This window comes from Arachis hypogaea, chromosome 11, assembly GCF_003086295.3.
Source record: "Arachis hypogaea cultivar Tifrunner chromosome 11, arahy.Tifrunner.gnm2.J5K5, whole genome shotgun sequence".
Taxonomy (NCBI): domain Eukaryota; kingdom Viridiplantae; phylum Streptophyta; class Magnoliopsida; order Fabales; family Fabaceae; genus Arachis; species Arachis hypogaea.
In genome coordinates, this window is record NC_092046.1 from 137,715,851 (window position 1) to 137,739,291 (window position 23,441).

General features: G+C 38.4%; 1 protein-coding gene and 1 pseudogene across 1 annotated transcript; both read right to left on the reverse strand.

Annotated features, from left to right (window-relative positions):
* Nucleotides 1–1,871: 1,871 nt before the first annotated feature.
* LOC112722884 (transcription factor LHW-like) lies at nt 1,872–19,029 on the reverse strand (annotated as a pseudogene).
* A 1,487-nt stretch (nt 19,030–20,516) lies between these two features.
* LOC112722882 (pentatricopeptide repeat-containing protein At3g49170, chloroplastic) lies at nt 20,517–23,079 on the reverse strand. The gene is made up of 2 exons (XM_072207521.1): nt 22,847–23,079; nt 20,517–22,260 (listed from the first exon to the last, which is right to left on the reverse strand). Exon 2 carries the CDS (start codon nt 22,207–22,209, stop codon nt 20,707–20,709), a length of 1,503 nt encoding a protein of 500 aa, XP_072063622.1. The 5' UTR covers nt 22,210–22,260; nt 22,847–23,079; the 3' UTR covers nt 20,517–20,706.
* Nucleotides 23,080–23,441: the final 362 nt, after the last annotated feature.

Here is a 23,441-nt window from a genome sequence, read left to right on the forward strand (position 1 = left end):
TTACTATATGGTTATAGACCATTTAAGTCCACCACCATACGCAGTTTGTTATGGAAATATGGGATCATATCATAATATTAGAGTTAATATGGGTTGTTACTTGTAATGCTGGTTAGTGGTTAGCTTTGCTCCCTTACATAATACAATAATCGCCATTATTTCTATATTTGGTCCACCACACGCGGTTCGTTATGGAAATATTTCATACATGCATGGTTAGACACCCAAGGTTGACGGGTATTTTATATTTGTAAAACTCAAACTTTTCTTCCATTTGGTTTAGAGGAATCAGCAAGTGGTTAAAAAATTGAAAATTCAATACTCATTATAATTATTAATAAATAATAATAGGTATAGATAAATTTGTAAAATGGTCCCAGACTCTTATGAAGCAAGAAAGCAGTGAGAGGCTAATGCAGATGCAGATATCTATGCAAGTCACAACATTGTAGCAATAATTTACAAACCACACATAAAGCTTTTATGTATTTAGATATAACATTTCCAATTTAGGGCCCTATTTAGAAAAATCAAGAGTATAAAGTGCACATTAACCCCCTTCCTTACACATCCTACAATATCTATACATCAAATCTTGAATCTATCACCAAACTGCTACCAAATACTCACTACCTAGGGGTGGCAAACGGGCCTAAACCCGCCGGACCGGCCCGCGTAACCCGCCAAAAAGACGGGCCGGGCTGGAAATTTGAGACCGCCGAAAGACAATCCCGCCTAACCCACACCGCTTAAACCGTGGGCTTTGGCGGGGTGGGCTAAGGAGGTTTTTTTTTTTTTGGTTAAAAGGCTGAACATGTTTTAGCCCAGACCCAGAACCCAACTAACCCACAACCCCGACCCGGCTCCCCAATGAAACCCTACCCGCCTAATTCCTAAATCCCTAGTTGCACTTGCAGCTTTGAGCTTCCTCAATCCTCACACCGTCACTCTCAGTCTCTCACTCGGTAGAGCTTCAGCTTCTTCCAGTCTCCACCCATAGACGATAGACAATAGTCAGTCTCGCTCACACCCTTCAAGATCGCACTTCCGTCGACCTCACCCCTCACGCTCGCAGTCACCATCGCTCTTCGGTCCTCCTGGGTTAGAACTACCGCTGCTGCTCCGTCTAGCCGTCGTCGCTACTGGTCTCGGTCCTGGGCTCCTAGGTCTGTCCTTTCGCTCTCTGGCCTCTGAATATGCTCCCCGGCAACGGCGCCAAAAAACTTGATGAGTTATTTTGTTGGAGAAACAAATCTCTCCCAAAACAACACAAATCTAACCGGCAAGTGCACCGGGTCGCATCAAGTAATAATAACTCACGGGAGTGAGGTCGATCCCACAGGGATTGAAGGATTGAGCAATTTTAGCTTAGTGGTTAATTTAGTCAAGCGAATCAAGATTTGGTTGAGTGATTTGTGATTTGCAGAATTTAAATTGCATTGAAAGTAAAGGGAATGGGTAATTGACATGAAATTAAAGAGAACTGGAAGTTAAAGTGCTGAATCTTAAAGAGCAAGAAATTAAATGGCAGAAACTTAGAACGCAAGAAATGTAAATTGCAAAATCTTAAAGTGCAAGAAATGTAAATGACTTGAATTGTAAAGGGGATTGGGACTTGGATTTGCAGAAATTAAACAAGGAAAAGTAAATTTGCATCAAACAGAGAAGAAGAAGATGATTGGGATCAAATCGGATCTGAAGCAAAGCAAGTAAATGAACATGAAAACAGTAAACAGAGAATGTAAAATTGGGAAATCAGATCTCAGGATCCAGAGACTAGAAAACCAAGTCTAGATCTCAATGCCTTCCTAGATCCAACAAGAACAATTGCAAGGGAATTGTAAATTGCAAGGAAAGTAGATGAAGAGCAATTAACAGAAATTAAATTCACTCAAACAGTAAATAAAGCAGAGAGATCCAAGGATGAGATTGAAACAGAATTTCTTCAATTCTCCAACCCAAGATCCAAGACAATTGTAATTGAAATTGAAATCAATAAAACTAAGAGGAAGAGAAGTGAATTCTCCTTCCCCAAGCAAAACAGAAAAGAAAAGCTATTCTAAAAAAACTAAAAGGGAAGCTCCCCGAAGAACTTGAATTCTATTCTATTTATACACTTTCTTCAAATGATCTTCAAGCCTTGAGTTGGGCCTTTGCTCTTGGTGAAATTGGGTTGAAAGAGGCCTTGGTTGATTGCTCTTGGAGTTTGAAGGGGAACCAAAACGAACCAATTGAACCGGGTTGGAGTTTTGCAAAAGTTGGAGCAAAAGTTGGAGCAAAAGTTAGGGTCTAACTTTTGGTCCAACTTTTCATATCAGCCAACATAACTTGCTGATACTCACGTTGGTGCAAAAGTTAGGGGTCTAACTTTTGCACCAACGTTGGCCTTCCTTGGTGCACTTGTGGCGCCAACGTTAGCCCAAAAGTTAGGGGCTAACGTTGGCGCAAACTTTTGCTCCTCCCCTTGTAGTTTTCATGTGCCAACGTTAGCCTCAAAGTTAGGGGCTAACGTTGGCGCAAACTTTTGGTGCCCAGGGAGTGTTTTTCTCATGCCAACGTTAGCCTCAAAGTTAGGGGCTAACGTTGGCGCAAACTTTTGGTGCCCAGGGGTGATTTTCATGTGCCAACGTTAGCCTCAAAGTTAGGGGCTAACGTTGGCGCAAACTTTTGGTACCCAAGGAGTGATTTTCAAGTTCCAACGTTAGCCCAAAAGTTAGGGGCTAACGTTGGGGCTAACTTTTCACCCAAAAATTTGTGCAAAAGTTTGAGGCTAACTTTAGGTCCAGCTTTTTGCTTCCTGGTTCAATTTCACTTATTCCATTGTCCCCTCTTTACTCCTAGCTATTCCTTCTTGCTTCAACCTTTCTCCAAGCTTTCTTCACCTATCATTAATCAACCAAACACATCAAAGCTATGCTTATAATCATGAAATATTCATCTTATCATAATATGCAACAATTATAGCATAAAACCTCATGAAATAGCATGAATTCATACATGGTTGATTAAATCAAATGAAGCATGAAATTCTACCTAATTGGCTTGCTTGTAGCTCAAGAAAGTGCATAATTCAAGTGAAAACAAAAGAAAAAGGCTAGTGAAACTAGCCTAAGATGACTTGTCATCACAACACCAAACTTAAAACTTGCTTGTCCCCAAGCAAGAAATGATTTATTGAGAAGAAAAGATGAAATGGAAGAGGATGTTCATGCTAGCAGAGTATTATTGATAGTTCATGGGGTTTTGTGTGGATATGCAAATACTCACTTCTTATTGACTCCTAGGCCTAGAAAGTCTCCTTCAAACTTCAAGTAACATACTGCTATGATCTCTCATTATTCTTTTATCCTTGGCTATTACTTTATTCATAAGCTTTATTTGAGTGTCATGTGTAGCAAGTTCATTTCCTTTTCTTTATACTTGACACATTATTCACTATAGACACTTGGCTCACATTCCTTCTTAGAACATTGATGCCCAGCACCTCTTTGGGATACTAAATGCCTTGTAGTTAGGTTGCTCTTGATAGTGGACTTTCAGCTGATGATCCCGGGTTAGTTAACCCAAGTCACCAAGTGTTGATGCACTCCAAAGAGCTTAATAATCCAAGCAGATCCTAATACAAAGACACCACAGGCATATATTCTAAGGTTCAAGCTATTGGTGTCCAGCTTTGTTTCCTTTTTGTTTTTCTTTTGTTCTATCACTTCCTTTTTTTTTTTCTTTCTTTTTGTTTTTCTTTCTAACCAAGGATTTTTTTTTATTCAATTGAGATTCATAGACAGTAGCTACTTTCTACTTAAGAGGAGGCATCCTAGTGCTCTTTATTCACTAAAAGTGAGCTATTATACAATCACACACATACCACCACTTACTTTTATTCTACTTCTATCTAACAGAGACCATCTTACTTCACATTCAAATATTTCTTTTATTGAATTGAAAATGCAGGGGATAAGGCATGCTTTTTGTTAAGTGAAAGTAAACACACAAGTACACATATAGACTAGTTTACTTATTCTAAAAGAAACAAACATAATGCAAAGACTTTTAATTAAAAAGAACTACTTAAAGATGCAAAGACAACTTAGAACAGATAGAATGCATGCTTTTTTCTTTGTAGTGATGAACAAGGAGCAAGTCCACCTTTCATTTGTCATGCTTTTTCTTTCTCCTTTCATACACTTGGCTGCTAGTGTTCCCACCATCCATGTTTGTTGCCTGTTGACCTCGCCAAAAGCCAGCCTTATTCATAGCCTCCTCCACTCTATCTTCAAGCCTCATGGCATTGCTTACTTCTACCTCACTTCTCTTTTTGAAGAATTCATCAAAAGTTGGGAAAGCCGGATCCATGTTGTGCAAATGTTCTCCAATATAGTTTAGTTTGATTTGACTATTGATGTTGTAATCGGCTTGTACTTCATACCTTGCATCTTGGAGTGTTGTGAACTCTTTGAGAGCCCTCAAATTTTCAGCTTGCATTTGTTCCAACTTCCCAAAAGATTCATGAGATTGAAAAGCATGTTCTTCTTCCATCACAAGGAATCTTGACTCGAATTCACTTTGTTTGTTCATTATTCTTAGCTCCCTTTCTTCTTGTGCTTGTTGGTTTTTCATGTACAGTGAATGGTATTCCTCTTGCCTTTCTTGAATTCTCATGTACTGTTGTGACAATCTTCCTATTGCTTCTTGCATTTGAGTCATATCCATATTGCCATGTGGGAAAAAGTGTGGCTGTTCTTCCTCCTCTTGTGGCTCTTCTTCTATGTGTGGCTCATCTTCTTCCATTGGTTCTTCTCTTTCCCTTCTTCCATGTGGTCTTCGGCCTTGATGTGCTTCAAGGGGCATCATCATTCGTTCAATGGTTATGGGCATGCCTTGGCTTAACCACATTGGATTCTCCTCTTCCATTGGAACTTTAGCCTTTGCACACAACCTCCAAATGGTACTTGGATAGTACAACCAAGATCCGGCCGAATTCTTCTCAGCCAGCTTTTGAATGTCTTTTGCAAGGATTTCATGAACTCTTATCTCTCCTCCCACAATGATGCAATGCAACATCACGGCTCTCTCCCTGTTAACTTCTGAGGTGTTCACTGTGCCCAGAATTGATCTTTTCATCAACTCATACCATCCTTTTGCTTCCGGGGTGAGGTTACATCTCTTCAGATACTTATATTTGTTCTTTTCATCTCCTTCCCACTCTGAGTTCTCCATACAAATGTCTCTCGCAATCTCATCATAATCCTGATCCTCATTCAATCTTTGTTGGTATCCCGGTTCACTAAAGCGAACTGACTTTAGTCTCAAGACTTTCTTGATTGCATCCGGGCTAAAGTCTACTTCCACCCCCCGCACATAGCTCTTGTACGTTGGGGGCTCACGCATGTCAAGCCTTGAGACATTTGCATAGAACTCTCTTATGATATTGGCATTAATTCGGGTGGCTGGTGATGCAAGTTCCTCCCACCTCCTCTTTCGAATTTTGTCCTTCATATCTTGACATCCATCATCCGGCAACAAGAGTGAAATTTCAGGATAGATTCTTTTCTCGTTCATCCATGCAATTTGCATTTGATGGAACCAAGACTTGAATCTCCGTTGGTCATATTCATGTGTGTCTTCCTCCACCATGGGATCTTTCCCTTTTCTTCGTTTGGTTCTAGAGGAGGAGGCCATGATAACTTGGTTGGTTGAGTCTTGTGAGGTTAGCAGGAGTGTGAAGAATGTTGGAGAGTTTGATGTGTGGTTGGAGCAAGAAGAAATTTAGGCCGAATTTGCTATGACAGGAAATGATGAAGACAAGTTTAAATGGTTGGAGTTTAAAGTAAGAGAAATGTTGAACCGAGCTTGTTATGTTGAGGAGTGATGAAGAGAATGAAGTTCCAAGGGTTAGAGTGATTCGGTCATGTGCATGGCTTGAAGGTGGTATGTTTTTAAATGAACAATGAAAGGCTAGGATGCAATTAGACTTATAGGAATCAAAGGTGTGCATGTAAGGATAAATGAAGACAAAACTTGCTTCTTCACTTGCTTTTGCCGTGATCATTCTCAAGGAGTGGCAGATTTCCTTTTTGAAGCATGTGATGAGATTTTGTCCTCATGCTATGCTTTTCTTTGTCTTGTCTCTTTCATTGAAGATTCTTTGACCACCTAGTCATCACCACAAGACAACAAATATTAGTTTTGTCCAACCGTGGCAAGAATGTCCCTTTTATTAATATAATATGAATCATCAATTCTCATATCCATTTGAACCGTGACTCTCCTTGGAGGACACCAAACTTGATGGTTGGTCATGTATAAAGAAATTGTGTCTCTTCCTTCAATTAGTGAAACCCCAATGTCACTCTTAGTTAAATGTTTATAAGAATTGCTTTCATCCTAATTTTCTTTTTCTCTCTTTTTTTTTCATGAAGGGTCAATTATGTCCCTAAATCGGTTCATCAAGTTTTGATGAACACCAAACTTGTTTCTTGTCAAAGGGTACATCACAATTGCTGCCTTCATTACCGAATAAGAATTTTTTCATTTATAAGATTTTGGAAAACAACAATTGTATGATTATTGATGCATGAATTTCAAATTTTCATGAAGCTATGTGGACACCAAACTTTAGTGTTTGGCCATATGCTTTTAAGCTTGCAAAACGGAATTATTTGTAACGTTGGTTTAGTGTGCTTGAAGGCACACCAAACTTAGAATTCTCAGCATATGTTTCAAAACAGTGCATGCAGGCAATGGACATGTTCACGAAAAGAGAAAAGAATTCATGCTCAAATGATCATAACTTATTGAATTTAAAATGACATGAATCTTAAATCATGGGTTGCCTCCCATGGAGCGCTCTTTTATTGTCATTAGCTTGACATTGAGGCTTTCTTTTATGGTGGTTGGTGCTTGTAGAGCCTCAATTTGTCTCCCCTGACTGTGATCCTCTTCTTTGTTTTCTGGTGTTCAATTGCAGCATGCTCTAATGAGAGTATGTTGCTGACAGTGTAGTAGTCCTCGGTTTGTTGATTTGCCCCCAGCTGTTGATATATCAGTTGCACTTTGTCACCTTTGGAAAGCCCCTCTGTTGGAATCTTTCTGTTCTTCCAACCCCTTTTTGCTTTGTTTCTGCGTTTCATCTTTCCTTTTGTTGATCTTTCTTTTCTGGCTGTAGGCTTTCTTCGGGGACCTCTCTTTTCAGTGGCTAATACTCTAATATCCTCTTGGGCTTTTTCATCAGTCTGCACAATCCTTAGCATTGGGATGTTGCTGTGACCTTCCTGGTCATTTTTCATATAGTCTTTCTTCTCCTTGCTAAATTGTGCCTCTGGTAATACCTTCAGAGTGACACTCTGGTCATGCATCCTGAGAGTTAATTCCCCTTCCTCTACGTCTATGATAGCTCTAGCAGTGGCCAAGAATGACCTTCCCAGTATAACAGAGTCACCATCATCATCGTTTGATTCTAGAACCACAAAATCAGCAGGGTATATAAAACTGTCCACCTTGACCAAAAGATTTTCAATTACGCCCCTGGGGTATACCATTGACTTATCTACCAGCTCCAGAGACATTTGTACTGCTTTGACCTCCTCTATATGCAGCTTTTTCACCAGGGAGGATGGTATTAAGTTAATACTTGCTCCGAGATCGCACATTGCTTTAGTGATGGTCAATTCCCCAATGGTGCAAGGCAACAGGAAGCTCCCTGGGTCCTCAAGCTTGGGAGGAATCCCCTTTTGAATCAATGCCCTGCATTCCTCAGTAATCACCATGGTTTCTTTTTCATGCCAACTTCTTTTCTTGTTGATAAGCTCCTTCAAAAACTTGGCATACAGAGGCATTTGCTCCAGTGCTTCAGCCAAGGGAATATTAATTTCCAGCTTCTTGAAGGTTTCAAGGAACTTGTGAAAATGCTGGTCTTTAACCTCTTTGTTGAACCTCTGGGGATAAGGCAGTAGAGGTGTGATGCTCTTTCCTATTTGCAGCAAATAGGAAAGAGCATCACACCTCTACTGCCTTATCCCCAGAGGTTCAACAAAGAGGTTAAAGACCAGCATTTTCACAAGTTCCTTGAAACCTTCAAGAAGCTGGAAATTAATATTCCCTTGGCTGAAGCACTGGAGCAAATGCCTCTGTATGCCAAGTTTTTGAAGGAGCTTATCAACAAGAAAAGAAGTTGGCATGAAAAAGAAACCATGGTGATTACTGAGGAATGCAGGGCATTGATTCAAAAGGGGATTCCTCCCAAGCTTGAGGACCCAGGGAGCTTCCTGTTGCCTTGCACCATTGGGGAATTGACCATCACTAAAGCAATGTGCGATCTCGGAGCAAGTATTAACTTAATACCATCCTCCCTGGTGAAAAAGCTGCATATAGAGGAGGTCAAACCAGTACAAATGTCTCTGGAGCTGGTAGATAAGTCAATGGTATACCCCAGGGGCGTAATTGAAAATCTTTTGGTCAAGGTGGACAGTTTTATATACCCTGCTGATTTTGTGGTTCTAGAATCAAATGATGATGATGGTGACTCTGTTATACTGGGAAGGCCATTCTTGGCCACTGCTAGAGCTATCATAGACGTAGAGGAAGGGGAATTAACTCTCAGGATGCATGACCAGAGTGTCACTCTGAAGGTATTACCAGAGGCACAATTTAGCAAGGAGAAGAAAGACTATATGAAAAATGACCAGGAAGGTCACAGCAACATCCCAATGCTAAGGATTGTGCAGACTGATGAAAAAGGCCAAGAGGATATTAGAGTATTAGCCACTGAAAACAGAGGTCCCTGAGGAAAGCCTACAGCCAGAAAAGAAAGATCAACAAAAGGAAAGATGAAACGCAGAAACAAAGCAAAAAGGGGTTGGAAGAACAAAAAGATTCCAACAGAGGGGCTTTCCAAAGGTGACAAAGTGCAACTGATATATCAACAACTGGGGCAAATCAACAAATCGAGGACTACTACACTGTCAGCAACATACTCTCATTAGAGCATGCTGAAATTGAACACCAGAAAACAAAGAAGAGGATCACAGTCAGGGGAGACAAATTGAGGCTCTACAAGCACCAACCACCATAAAAGAAAGCCTCAATGTCAAGCTAATAACAATAAAAGAGCGCTCCATGAGAGGCAACCCATGATTTAAGATTCATGTCATTTTAAATTCAATAAGTTATGATCATTTGAGCATGAATTCTTTTCTCTTTTCATGAACATGTCCATTGCCTGCATACACTGTTTTGAAACATATGCTGAGAATTCTAAGTTTGGTGTGTCTTCAAGCAAACTAAACCAACGTTACAAATAATTCCGTTTTGCAAGCTTAAAAGCATATGGCCAAACACTAAAGTTTGGTGTCCACATAGCTTCATGAAAATTTGAAATTCATGCATCAATAATCATACAATTGTTGTTTTCCAAAATCTTATAAATGGAAAAATTCTTATTCGGTAATGAAGGCAGCAATTGTGATGTACCCTTTGACAAGAAACAAGTTTGGTGTTCATCAAAACTTGATGAACCGATTTAGGGACACAATTGACCCTTCATGAAAAAAAAGAGAGAAAAAGAAAATTAGGATGAAAGCAATTCTTATAAACATTTAACTAAGAGTGACATTGGGGTTTCACTAATTGAAGGAAGAGACACAATTTCTTTATACATGACCAACCATCAAGTTTGGTGTCCTCCAAGGAGAGTCACGGTTCAAATGGATATGAGAATTGATGATTCATATTATATTAATAAAAGGGACATTCTTACCACGGTTGGACAAAACTAATATTTGTTGTCTTGTGGTGATGACTAGGTGGTCAAAGAATCTTCAATGAAAGAGACAAGACAAAGGAAAGCATAGCATGAGGACAAAATCTCATCACATGCTTCAAAAAGGAAATCTGCCACTCTTTGAGAATGATCACGGCAAAAGCAAGTGAAGAAGCAAGTTTTGTCTTCATTTATCCTTACATGCACACCTTTGATTCCTATAAGTCTAATTGCATCCTAGCCTTTCATTGTTCATTTAAAAACATACCACCTTCAAGCCATGCACATGACCGAATCACTCTAACCCTTGGAACTTCATTCTCTTCATCACTCCTCAACATAACAAGCTCGGTTCAACATTTCTCTTGCTTTAAACTCCAACCATTTAAACTTGTCTTCATCATTTCCTGTCATAACAAATTCGGCCTAAATTTCTTCTTGCTCCAACCACACATCAAACTCTCCAACATTCTTCACACTCCTGCTAACCTCACAAGACTCAACCAACCAAGTTATCATGGCCTCCTCCTCTAGAACCAAACGAAGAAAAGGGAAAGATCCCATGGTGGAGTAAGACACACATGAATATGACCAACGGAGATTCAAGTCTTGGTTCCATCAAATGCAAATTGCATGGATGAACGAGAAAAGAATCTATCCTAAAATTCCACTCTTGTTGCCGGATGATGGATGTCAAGATATGAAGGACAAAATTCGAAAGAGGAGGTGGGAGGAACTTGCATCACCAGCCACCCGAATTAATGCCAATATCATAAGAGAGTTCTATGCAAATGTCTCAAGGCTTGACATGCGTGAGCCCCCAACGTACAAGAACTATGTGCGGGGGGTGGAAGTAGACTTTAGCCCGGATGCAATCAAGAAAGTCTTGAGACTAAAGTCAGTTCGCTTTAGTGAACCGGGATACCAACAAAGATTGAATGAGGATCAGGATTATGATGAGATTGCGAGAGACATTTGTATGGAGAACTCAGAGTGGGAAGGAGATGAAAAGAACAAATATAAGTATTTGAAGAGATGTAACCTCACCCTGGAAGCAAAAGGATGGTATGAGTTGATGAAAAGATCAATTCTGGGCACAGTGAACACCTCAGAAGTTAACAGGGAGAGAGCCGTGATGTTGCATTGCATCATTGTGAGAGGAGAGATAAGAGTTCATGAAATCCTTGCAAAAGACATTCAAAAGCTGGCTGAGAAGAATTCGGCCGGATCTTGGTTGTACTATCCAAGTACCATTTGGAGGTTGTGTGCAAAGGCTAAAGTTCCAATGGAAGAGGAGAATCCAATGTGGTTAAGCCAAGGCATTCCCATAACCATTGAACGAATGATGATGCCCCTTGAAGCACATCAAGGCCGAAGACCACATGGAAGAAGGGAAAGAGAAGAATCAATGGAAGAAGATGAGCCACACATAGAAGAAGAGCCACAAGAGGAGGAAGAACAGCCACACTTTTTCCCACATGGCAATATGGATATGACTCAAATGCAAGAAGCAATAGGAAGATTGTCACAACAGTACATGAGAATTCAAGAAAGGCAAGAGGAATACCATTCACTGTACATGAAAAACCAACAAGCACAAGAAGAAAGGGAGCTAAGAATAATGAACAAACAAAGTGAATTCGAGTCAAGATTCCTTGTGATGCAAGAAGAACATGCTTTTCAATCTCATGAATCTTTTGGGAAGTTGGAACAAATGCAAGCTGAAAATTTGAGGGCTCTCAAAGAGTTCACAACACTCCAAGATGCAAGGTATGAAGTACAAGCCGATTACAACATCAATAGCCAAATCAAACTAAACTATATTGGAGAACATTTGCACAACATGGATCCGGCTTTCCCAACTTTTGATGAATTCTTCAAAAAGAGAAGTGAGGTAGAAGTAAGCAATGCCATGAGGCTTGAAGATAGAGTGGAGGAGGCTATGAATAAGGCTGGCTTTTGGCGAGGTCAACAGGCAACAAACATGGATGGTGGGAACACTAGCAGCCAAGTGTATGAAAGGAGAAAGAAAAAGCATGACAAATGAAAGGTGGACTTGCTCCTTGTTCATCACTACAAAGAAAAAAGCATGCATTCTATCTGTTCTAAGTTGTCTTTGCATCTTTAAGTAGTTCTTTTTAATTAAAAGTCTTTGCATTATGTTTGTTTCTTTTAGAATAAGTAAACTAGTCTATATGTGTGCTTGTGTGTTTACTTTCACTTAACAAAAAGCATGTCTTATCCCCTGCATTTTCAATTCAATAAAAGAAATATTTGAATGTGAAGTAAGATGGTCTCTGTTAGATAGAAGTAGAATAAAAGTAAGTGGTGGTATGTGTGTGATTGTATAATAGCTCACTTTTAGTGAATAAAGAGCACTAGGATGCCTCCTCTTAAGTAGAAAGTAGCTACTGTCTATGAATCTCAATCGAATAAAAAAAAAAATCCTTGGTTAGAAAGAAAAACAAAAAGAAAGAAAAAAAAAAGGAAGTGACAGAACAAAAGAAAAACAAAAAGGAAACAAAGCTGGACACCAATAGCTTGAACCTTAGAATATATGCCTGTGGTGTCTTTGTATTAGGATCTGCTTGGATTATTAAGCTCTTTGGAGTGCATCAACACTTGGTGACTTGGGTTAACTAACCCGGGATCATCAGCTGAAAGTCCACTATCAAGAGCAACCTAACTACAAGGCATTTAGTAGCCCAAAGAGGTGCTGGGCATCAATGTTCTAAGAAGGAATGTGAGCCAAGTGTCTATAGTGAATAATGTGTCAAGTATAAAGAAAAGGAAATGAACTTGCTACACATGACACTCAAATAAAGCTTATGAACAAAGTAATAGCCAAGGATAAAAGAATAATGAGAGATCATAGCAGTATGTTACTTGAAGCTTGAAGGAGACTTTCTAGGCCTAGGATCCTGTCCTGGTCCTCGCCTCCTCTAATATGTTAGTTTTCTGGCTTAGGGTTTGAGATCAAAGATTTAGGTTTGTTTGTTATGTTTTGTGTTATTTGATAATGGTTGAGTTTTGATAATGGTTGATATTTGATTAAATCTAATGCAGATTTCGAAATTGTTTGCTGTTTTTTGTGTTGTTTGTTAATGGTTGAGTTTTGATTATGGTTGATATTTGATTAAATCTGATGCAGATTCATATATTGTTTGCTGTTTTTTGTGTTATCTGATAATGGTTGATATTTGATTAAATCTGATTTCAGATTCATATATTGTTTGCTTTTTTTGTGTTGTTTGATAACAGTTGACTTTTGATTAAATCTGATGCAGATTTAGAAATTGTTTGCTGCTTTTTGTGTTGTTTGTTAATGGTTGAGTTTTGATTAAATCAGAATTGTTGATACTTGTTTAATTTCAAATTCATATAAACAATTTAAGTTTGCTTTTTATTTCAGAAAATATGAATTCTGAAACTGTGAGTAACCTTGTTACTGCTGGAGTTGGTTCTAGGGCTACTCCGGTCGAGGTTGATGAACCTAGTTGAAAAGGCCCAGCAACATCCGATGTTTGGAACGTTCGAGTGTAACGGATGCAAGAAGGTGCTACTCTAAAACGACATCTTGATAGTTGTACTCAAATTAAGTGAACCCATTTTAAGTTGCAATTCTGCTATAGTCTGACCAATATCTTCATGCTTAATTTGAGTACAACTATCAAGATGTCGTTTTAGAGTAGAAGTGTCATATCGCTTACCTCCAGCTTTAAACACCTTCTTGCATCCTTTACACTCGGAACGTTCTACTCCATCCTTATCTGAACCGAGCTTTCTGAAAAAATTCCAAGCATCGGATGTTTCTGGTCTGGCCCTTTTCGAACTAGGTTCATCAACTTCGACCGGAGCAGCCTCAGAACCAGTTCCAGCAGTAACAAGGTTACTCACAGTTTCAGAATTCATATTTTTTAAAAATGTTACTCACAGTTTCAGAATTCATATTTTCTAAAATAAAAACAAACTTAAATTGTTTATATGAATCTGAAATTAAACAAGTATCAACAATTCTGATTTAATCAAAACTCAACCATTAGCAAACAACACAAAAAGTAGCAAACAATTTCTAAATATGCATCAGATTTAATCAAATATCAACCATTATCAACCATTATCAAAACTCAACCATTATCAAACAACACAAAAAACAGCAAACAATATATGAATCTGAAATTAGATTTATTATCAACCATTATCAAACAACACAAAAAACAGCAAACAATATATGAATCTGCATCAGATTTAATCAAATATCAACCATTATCAACCATAATCAAAACTCAACCATTAGCAAACACAAAAAACAGCAAACAATTTCTAAATCTACATCAGATTTAATCAAATATCAACCATTATCAATCATTATCAAAACTCATCCATTATCAAATAACACAAAACATAACAAACAAATCTAAATCTCTGATCTCAAACCCTAAGCCAGAAAACTAACATACCAGAGGAGGCGAGGACCAGGACAGGGGAGGCAAGGAGCAGCGGCGATGAAGACAGACAAGGAGACCCAGAGAGCGAGAGGACCGAAACGAGTATACTCAGAGGCGCCAGAGAGCGAAAGGACAGGACCTAGGAGCCCAAGACCGAGACCAGCAGCGACGACGGCTAGACGGAGCAGCAGCGGTGATTCTAACCCAGGAGGACCGAAGAGCGACGGTGACTGCGACTCTGCGAGCGTGAGGGGTGAAGTCGACGGAAGTGTGATCTTGAAGGGTGTGAGTGAGACTGACTATGGTCTATCGTCTATGGGTGGAGAGTGGAGGGGACCGAGGGAGTGACTACTAACGAGTGAGTGACCGAGTGATAGACTGAGAGTGACGGTGAGGATTGAGGAAGGTCAAATCTGCAAGTGCAACTAGGGATTTAGGAATTAGGCGGGTAGGGTTTCATTGGGGAGTCGGGTCGGGTCGGGTCGGGGTTGTGGGTTAGTTGGATTTTGCGTCTGGGCTAAAACATGTTCAGCCTTTTAACCAAAAAAAATAAAAAAACCTCCTCAGCCCGCCGGGGAAGCCCGCCCGCCCCGCCCCGCCCCGCCACGCCAAATCCTTTGATTAAATCAGCTATTTCCAGAAAGAAACCTCGTTCCTCGCAAAGCATCTATTGGAATAACCAAGAAAAGTGATGAGAGAGGTGATAAAGGAATATGCAAAAGAACTTGGTAAAGCATTGCAAACTACCTCCACTAGCATCTGACGAGGATGGTTCAGATCCTCAACTATAATAGGGCAAACCATTGATTGTGAGCCAACCTCGTACGCCCATGTAGCCCCTCCCTCAAAGTTGTCTTTCAAAAGCAGTCCACCTTCCTTGCTGATAATCTGCACATTCAAGAAAGAAAGAACATGGGTTGTTCCCCCTTATTCTTCAAATGAAAAAGCTATCATCTACATATTCTTTTGATAGTCCTTTATAGCATAAATGATGCAAAACCAAAAAATTTTATTTGAATAAAAGGTTTGATTGGTACAATAGTGAACTTTAGGGTACAATAGTGAACATTGTCCCTTACCTTTGAATCCCCGGTTTGTTTCAGCTTGTAAGCATGCTTTGTCACACTCTGCAAAAAAAGCATATGCTTGATGGTACGTTCCAGCAGTGCATCTATGCTACACTGTTAAATCATCACAAGAGACCAAGGGGAAAAATATTCAGTGTTGTTACATACAAAATCATTCATGAACCAAAATATTAGAGTTATAAAAGAGATATGCTGGAATCAAGTATATGAGCAAAAAGAAGTCAATACCTTTGCTCCATTTGGCACAATTTCCCATAACTCTTTACACGATCTTGAATCATTTGGCGATCCTTAGGTTATCATGACAGATATGGTCTTTGAAACCACAGCATCCAAGAGGTGGTCTGTGCCTGTCCCAGAAAATATGGCACTCTCTGATATTGCTTCACTTGCAGAGTAATAATCAGAGTTCATACCCTGCATATTCATACATGTTAGCTTTTTATCCATATTCTCTGTATTAGCTTCCGATCCAACAGCAAACAACTTATCTCAGTTTCCACTCAGAAGTTGGTTTTTGAAATCTGCTCCTAGAATATCAAACAGATCATCACCTGATGACGGTTGAGCACAAACTTGTTCTTGTTTAACATTCTTCACCATAGATTGACCAGTAACATGTTTATTAACACAATCTTGGACAAAATCAGGGCTTTGACCTCCGGTAGTCACAGGCTTTGAAGGTAAAGCATCATGAACATGCTTCACATCTACAGAGAGAAGCTTCTGATCAGAACCTTGTGGAGGCACAGTAAAGGAACCTGAGTGACTGAACAAATTAGACAGAGAAGAACCACCTGCTTCACTTGAACCATCACTTTTAACTCCAACCCCACCCCCTTGTGCTCCAGATAAATCACCAACGGACACATCTGGAGTTCTTAAACCAGAATCAGTAACAAGACTTGTCCTCAAAAGACTACTCACCCCACCATGTATTGGTATTCCAGCAAGTAATGAAGCACTGCTAGAACTTTGATTGTGATCAAGTATATGGCCTCCATCTGTCTTTAGTAGAGACATGTTTAATGTACTTGACGCATTTATACTAGGATTACTGTGACCTTGATTCCCACGGACTGACATCATTTGTTGCTCCATATATTTTAGATTGCAATCGCTTGGAACTGATTGACCGAAACTGGATAAGCCATTGAATGCAGATCTTGCATTATATGAAACAGAAGGCTGCTGTAGGCATGAACCTCTGCTTGAGGGTATCACTTCAGCCTCCACAACCCTATTCTCACTTTGGCCAGCAAAGTTTGTTTTAATCAATGTAGTAGCATTTGGTTGGCAATAACCATTTGATATCTGGCTCAGGTTATGAGTTTTGGGAGTCAATACTGAACCTTGGAAGTTATTCATTTCTCCCCTTATAGGAAAGTGTTTGAACAGTTGGCCTTGAAACATGAGATGGGTTACTTTGCTCATTTGAGCCATTAGATACTGATGGAACGCAATGTGAGGGAATTGCAGGTGGTTCGACAGAGACAGGCAAGCCACCTAGTGCTCTTCCAATGGAAGGATTTTCTGAATAATCTTCCGATAGAAGGGCACCGGGAATGCATCCAAGTTGCAAGATCAAGCTCTTCACATCATTTACAAACCCAATATTCTCCATTATCTATAGCAGTAGACATTGCTGAATTAATTGCAGAAGAACGTCGAAAGAGAATGTAAAGCATCAAAAACAATTACAATGGCGCATTCACACTAGATAAGAGGGCATTGCTAGCTTATTCAACTCATAACATGCAGCTTTCAAGAATGGCTATCCAAGATTTATGCAATCCATCATATTCATGTATCCTGAACTAATATGCTGAGTATGTGACATATACACATGTAAGCTAACAGAGGCTACTCACTCTTGATCGAAATATTATATTACAATGTGAGATACTCTGACCTAGCATGATAATTTTGGGGATATTGTATCACATTATATCTCTTCAGAACAACAAACATAAGAAAAGGACTTACTGGCAAGAAAGATCCAAGTTGAACAACCCCATGGGGAAGCACAGGAATCACTGCAACAGTTTGCATAGACAAGAAAACAAGGTATCATAATATAGCAACATGAACTCTACAAAAAAATGTGGAGCATAAAGAAGATCACAAACCTGCATTCCAGCTGAAAGTTGGTGATGCATCTCAGCATATACCTAAGAAGAGTGCACCAAAATAAGAAATCAAAACAAAACTCATGAATTACAGCCCTATATAATGCATATTACACAATTTCCAGAAACTAAATTAAATTGAGAGAGCATAAACAGGAGTGCAAGCTTAAAAATTATTGTTCACAACTTCAACTGAACCACAACATCTGCAATATACAGCAAAAACTAGTCAAGCATTTTTAGGAAGAGAAGATCAAATTACCTCAGGTGGATATGCATCTCTACTGAAATTGTTGAAAAGAATCCACTGATGGTTGCCAGTAAATGCAGCGCGTCCAATTATTCTGAGTTCACAACAAAATGAAGCACATGAGTCACTACAAATTTTCTCCTAGGATCCTGAATCCCCAATAAATATTCAAAGAATAGAGAGAACAGGAAAGCACCTACCCTTCACCTGTGATATTGACTGAATTATTCACTGTCATTTTGTTAATCAAAGAACAAACTCTATCCTCCTCTTGGATCCCCATCTGAGATGAGTGAGACTCAGAAGAAAACCAGCTTCCTTCTCCATTCCCAAAATTTGGTTGAGGGAAAGAACATGGCAATGGTTCATAATAACATTCTTCCCAGATCAATAGTCTGCCATATGAAACTACAATCAGTTAACTCAAAAAAGTAACTAAAATACTTTCATATGTTCAGTTATATGTACAAGGTTAAAAGCAATGATGCATCATAAGTTGCAAGGATGACAAAGATAGATCATATTTTGGCTCATTACCAAAGCAAGCTATTTTGCAGATTCGCTCTCAGAATCACAAACAGATCAAATACAGTATGTAGTGCGCCTCTGGCAAAATCTAGGGAAAATAAACTTCAATTTTCTTTTCTCTTTAACTAAGATTCTCAAGGACAAATCAGAAACAATCAAAGCACTAAGCTCCAAAATAGTAAGAATGAGTATAAAAGTGAACAGAATAAGAATAGAATCAAATACAAAGAAGCAGTAAATGTAATGAGTAATGACCAACAAAATGAGAGCCTAACATCTCAATAATATCTAGGAATCAAGGCAACCCCTAAAATGGAATATATTATCATAATTTCTTATGAGATCCACCCATATGATTAGGGAATATTGAACGAAAGAATTTTCAATGAATCAGCTAAATAATTTACTCTCAGGTTGCATTATCCAGGTTTTAGAAAGAAAACAAAAATCTCAAATTTATCATTAAGAGAAATAAAGGGCACACGCACAAATCAGCAGCATAAACTCGAAAGTAAAAGTAAGGGTGTAAAACACTATTAGCTTTTCTTAAAATTACTCATAAACCGAAGTAGCAGCCAAAAAATCATGCTTTGATGGATTTAGAAACCAAAAAAAACAAACAAACAAAATAAAGCAAAATGATTTCACTTCTTTTTTGTTCTTTTCATTTCTCTGCAAAAATCAACCAGGTAGTTACTTTGAATTGTTGCATCCGATCTTCCAGAACACAGCATAAGACCACTGATTCCGACCGCACAGAGTCTTTAAAGCTTCTTTCAGCAAAAACCCCATCTTTCTTCCAACGGGGTATTCTCAAAACCACATAAAATTGGGTTATCTTTTGTCTCATATCTTTCTACCATGTTCATGTCTCATATATAACATAACCCATTTTCTAATCTATTTTCACAAAAATAATTTAGTGAAAATCTTATGAATGTTGGGATATTATTCTGGGCATAATCGTAAATATTTGCCAAAGTATGAACCAATCGAAACCAAAACTATAGTTGTCATATAATCCAACTGAATATCCAAAAAGTATGACTCGTTGAAATTCAATAGCAATTACAAAATTGAAGTAAACAAGACGAAGAGAGACACAAGCAATGAGGCTATCAAAATAAACGAATGTTCCAAAGGCCTAAAAGGCCTTGCCTCAACAACAGAAAAATAAAAAACTAACACTCTAATTTCGTACCCACCAAACAACAATCTTTCAATCCAAAAGCTTAAGCAGACGCAGCTGCTCCCTTCTTCCTTGGTTCAGCTTCAGTACCTACTTCAACAGAAACAACATTGCATTAATGAAATGAAAAACAATCAGGCAGAAGAGACCACAAGAACTGTCATGTACTTGAGTTGCTGGGGCCCAAATCGAACAACCGAAAGCAATTACTATTGTTATATAGATACATAGATAGACAGATAGATAGTGTTGATAGGCTGCTTGATGGAAATTGTAAGAGTACATATTATTAATGGAAATTGAAGTCAGAAAGTATGTTAATATCCATATTTCTTTTCTTTCCCCCTGGATTTCTAAAATTTGGTTGAGTTTGGTGAAAAAGCACTACTCTATGAATTAAATATTTTTTACCAGGGCTGAATCAATCATTTACAATTGGCAACCATATTTTTCTGTTATTAGAAATCAGAGAGCTGATTAATATACTCCACTTGAATATATAAAAAAAGGAAAGCATCCTTTATTTACATGACATCTCCAAAATCAATCCTAGAAAAACAGTTATGATGTAAGAAGTAAACCAAAGTCAATAATCATGATATATAAGCAGGATGCATGAATATGTTTAGATAAGAGCTTATTCAAAATAGATAAGAGTTTAACCAAAAAATAGAGAATTACAATAATACCTAAAAAATGATCTCAAATGATATGCATATCCACACGGCATCAGCTAACGATGCTATAACAATCATCATATGGAATATCACTAGGCATCAACATCTCGGTCACCTTTTGTTGCATAAAATTTGTTCTGGATAAGCCCAACACGGAAATGCATCCAGCACAGCCCAGGGGCACCCCAGCAGCTCATCCAGGGGCCCAAACAGTCAACCATAACAGTGGGAGGGGAATCTGACCAAAGCGGAAAAGATCCCCGACGAATGGCAAAATCTCTCACACAAGGGACCGTCATAATTCTCCCGAACCATGGGAAACAATGGCCGGATCATAATCTCTACTCGTATATGAAAAAGGGGAGACCTGAGCTCCTCCATGTATGTTGAACCCCCTATAAGATTTCATCTACTACCTCAAATACATCTTGCCTCTTGTTATCAGCTAAATTTTCGAAGAACAACAGGGATAAATTGGAGTCAGTATCCAACACGTTGGATTTTTTCTGGAGATTATACTCTGCCTCAATCAACATGTGATAAATTAACAACATTTAAGTATTCAAGGTTCTCATCATAAATTGGAATCCGTAATCCATAGGAAGCAAGGAGAGTAGACCTATGCTTAAATATTGATATACTATGATATACAAGTTGGCACTTCTATAATTCCCAGATAAATCTTTTCCAACTCCGCATAGATCTCAATTGATTGTTGATGAGTTACATCATCAACTGCAAAGACATGAAGCTTCTTATCTACCTCTATCCAACTCCATCCTGCAGGTTTTCTTATTCTCCTTCTTTGCATAAGGCTTCTGACTTCAGCCACTTTGTTCCATAAACCTTTTTTTGCATAGATTTGTGCTAGTGATAAATATGGTGCTGCATTACATGGTTCCATCTTAATGAGCTGATCCGCAGCCTCCCTTCCAAGCTCTACATCTCCATGAATCTTGCAAGAATTCAAGAAGGAACTCCAGATTACAGTATTTGGATCATAAGGCATTTCTACCATTAAATCTCTTGCCCTCCTAAGATTTCCATTTCTAGCATACAGATCAATCAAGCAAGCATATTGGTCTATATCAGGAGATAACTGGTAATCTATGCTCATTTTGTTGAAGTACTCCACCCCTTTGTGAAGAAATCCAGCGTGATTGCAAGCTGTTAAGATTGCTGTAAAGCACACATGATCAGGAATGAACTCTTTCTCCACCAGTAAATGATCAAAAAGCTCCAGAGCCTCCAAACCTCTACCGCAGTGAGCATAAGCCATGATCATAGATGTCCACAACACACTATTTTTGTTAGAAGCCTGGTCCAACACAGCTCGAGCCTCACCAATGTCACCGCCCTTTGAATACATATCAATCAAAGCACTGACCACGAACACATTCTGCTCTGAACCCATCTTAACAACAACAGAGTGCACTTGTCTTCCTTGAAGAAGTATTGCAATGCCACTGCAAGCATTTAATACAGAACATAAAGTGTGATCAGTAACACCCAAATTCCTCTGCCGCATTTCCACAAATAGTTTCAGCGCGTCATCATAGTACAAGTTTTGACAATAACCAGAGATCATTGAATTATACACAATACTATCCCTTTCATTACTTTCATCAAACACTAAAGCAGCATCATCAACACACTCCAATTTTGCATAACAATCAACCAATGAGCACAACACAAAATTCATGGCACAAAATCCTCGTTTCACAACATGTGCATGAAGAATTGAACATTTTTCAAGGCCGCCATTTTGCCTCACACAAGAACCGATAACACTGGCAAAGGTAAAAGAATTAGGCTTAATTTGGGTACCCAACATATCCTTGAACAACAAGAATGCATCTTTTCCTTGTCCATTTATTGAGAACCCTGAAATGAGTGAAGTCCAGGACACCTTATCGTGCACCTTCATGGATGTGAATACCTTCTTTGCCTCCAAAATGGAATCACATTTTGCATAGAAATCAACGAGTGCACTGCTAAGGAACAAATTATCCTCATACCCGGATCGAATGATATGAGCATGGATTTGTATACCTAGAGGCCAATTAAGGGTTTTTGCGCAAGAACTAAGTGTGGCACAAAGAACATGCTTCGTTGGTTTTGTTCCTAATGCTATTGCATTCATTGCATTTGATGACTCTGGTATGCAAGAGATTGTGAATCCATGAACACACTCCTGATCAAGGTTACGAGAATCAAACCGGTCAGTGAACCAGTTAAGTGACGGGTTTAAAGGTTCAATGATCTAACCATGGTTGAACAGTAATTGAACCAGTTTAATTAAGTATAAAATAAAATTATTTAAAATACAACCATATAAATTTCTAAATATCTAAATTAAATGTTTCAATAACAATAAAATTCAAAATTTGCCTCACTGCCATGGTGTTATGGAAGATATGGAATGCAAGGAACATGAAGATTTTCGAAGATAAAGAGGTCTCTCCACAAGAAATTGTTAGTGCTGCATCAAGACTGAAGGAAGAAAGGGAGGCAGAAAGGGAGATATGGGTAAAAATTGAAAATACAATCATAGCTAACATTGATTAAGAAACAGAATAGCCAACAAAATCAGCACCACAAATATTAACAAACAACAGCAGCAAACAACATCACAAAATCAAAATTATGAAGCAAAATAGAATTTTAAAATATAAAAATAAATTACATTATCAGAAACTTATTATTAATTAGGATAAAAGCAAATTCATGAAGCAAAATGCCAAAATCCAAGCAGAAAATAGGAGACCAGTGAAACTTACCAGGGACGAGGGAGAAGCGGCCGGAGAGGCGAGAGACGCCGGCGAAGATGCGAGCAGAGGCACTGGTGGCAACGACCCGGAGTAGCGATGCAGGAGGATAAATGGAGAACGGCGGCGGCGCAGTAGTGAACGGACTGAACGGAGTGGCGATCCGGAGAACGGATCAGTGACGCCGGCTGACTTGGAGAGCAGAGAAGGAAAAGGGGAGAAGAGGAAGGTAGAAACTACAACAATTGTATAAACATATCAAAACATATAAAAATAAATAACATAAAAATATTAAATATTAATTTTTTATTTATTATCAATATTAATATATTAATAAGTAATAATATAGTTATTAATTTAATTTTTATAAATTAAATATAATAATAATAATAAAGTTGAGTAAAAAACTCAAAGATATAAATTTTAACTAAATAAATTTATTAATTTATAATGTTATAGTAATATTTTATTTTTTATAATGTTATAGTAATATTTTATTTTATATTTTTAGATACAAATTAGAGTTTAATTTTGATGTATAGTGTAAAATAGTTTATACGGTTATTCGTTTAATTATTTCTTTTTTTTTATGATCATTCACACTATC

Coding starts and splice junctions, on each gene's coding strand:
- LOC112722882 (XM_072207521.1), bottom strand. CDS start 22,209: ATGAATGCAATAGCATTAGGAACAAAACCAACGAAGCATGTTCTTTGT.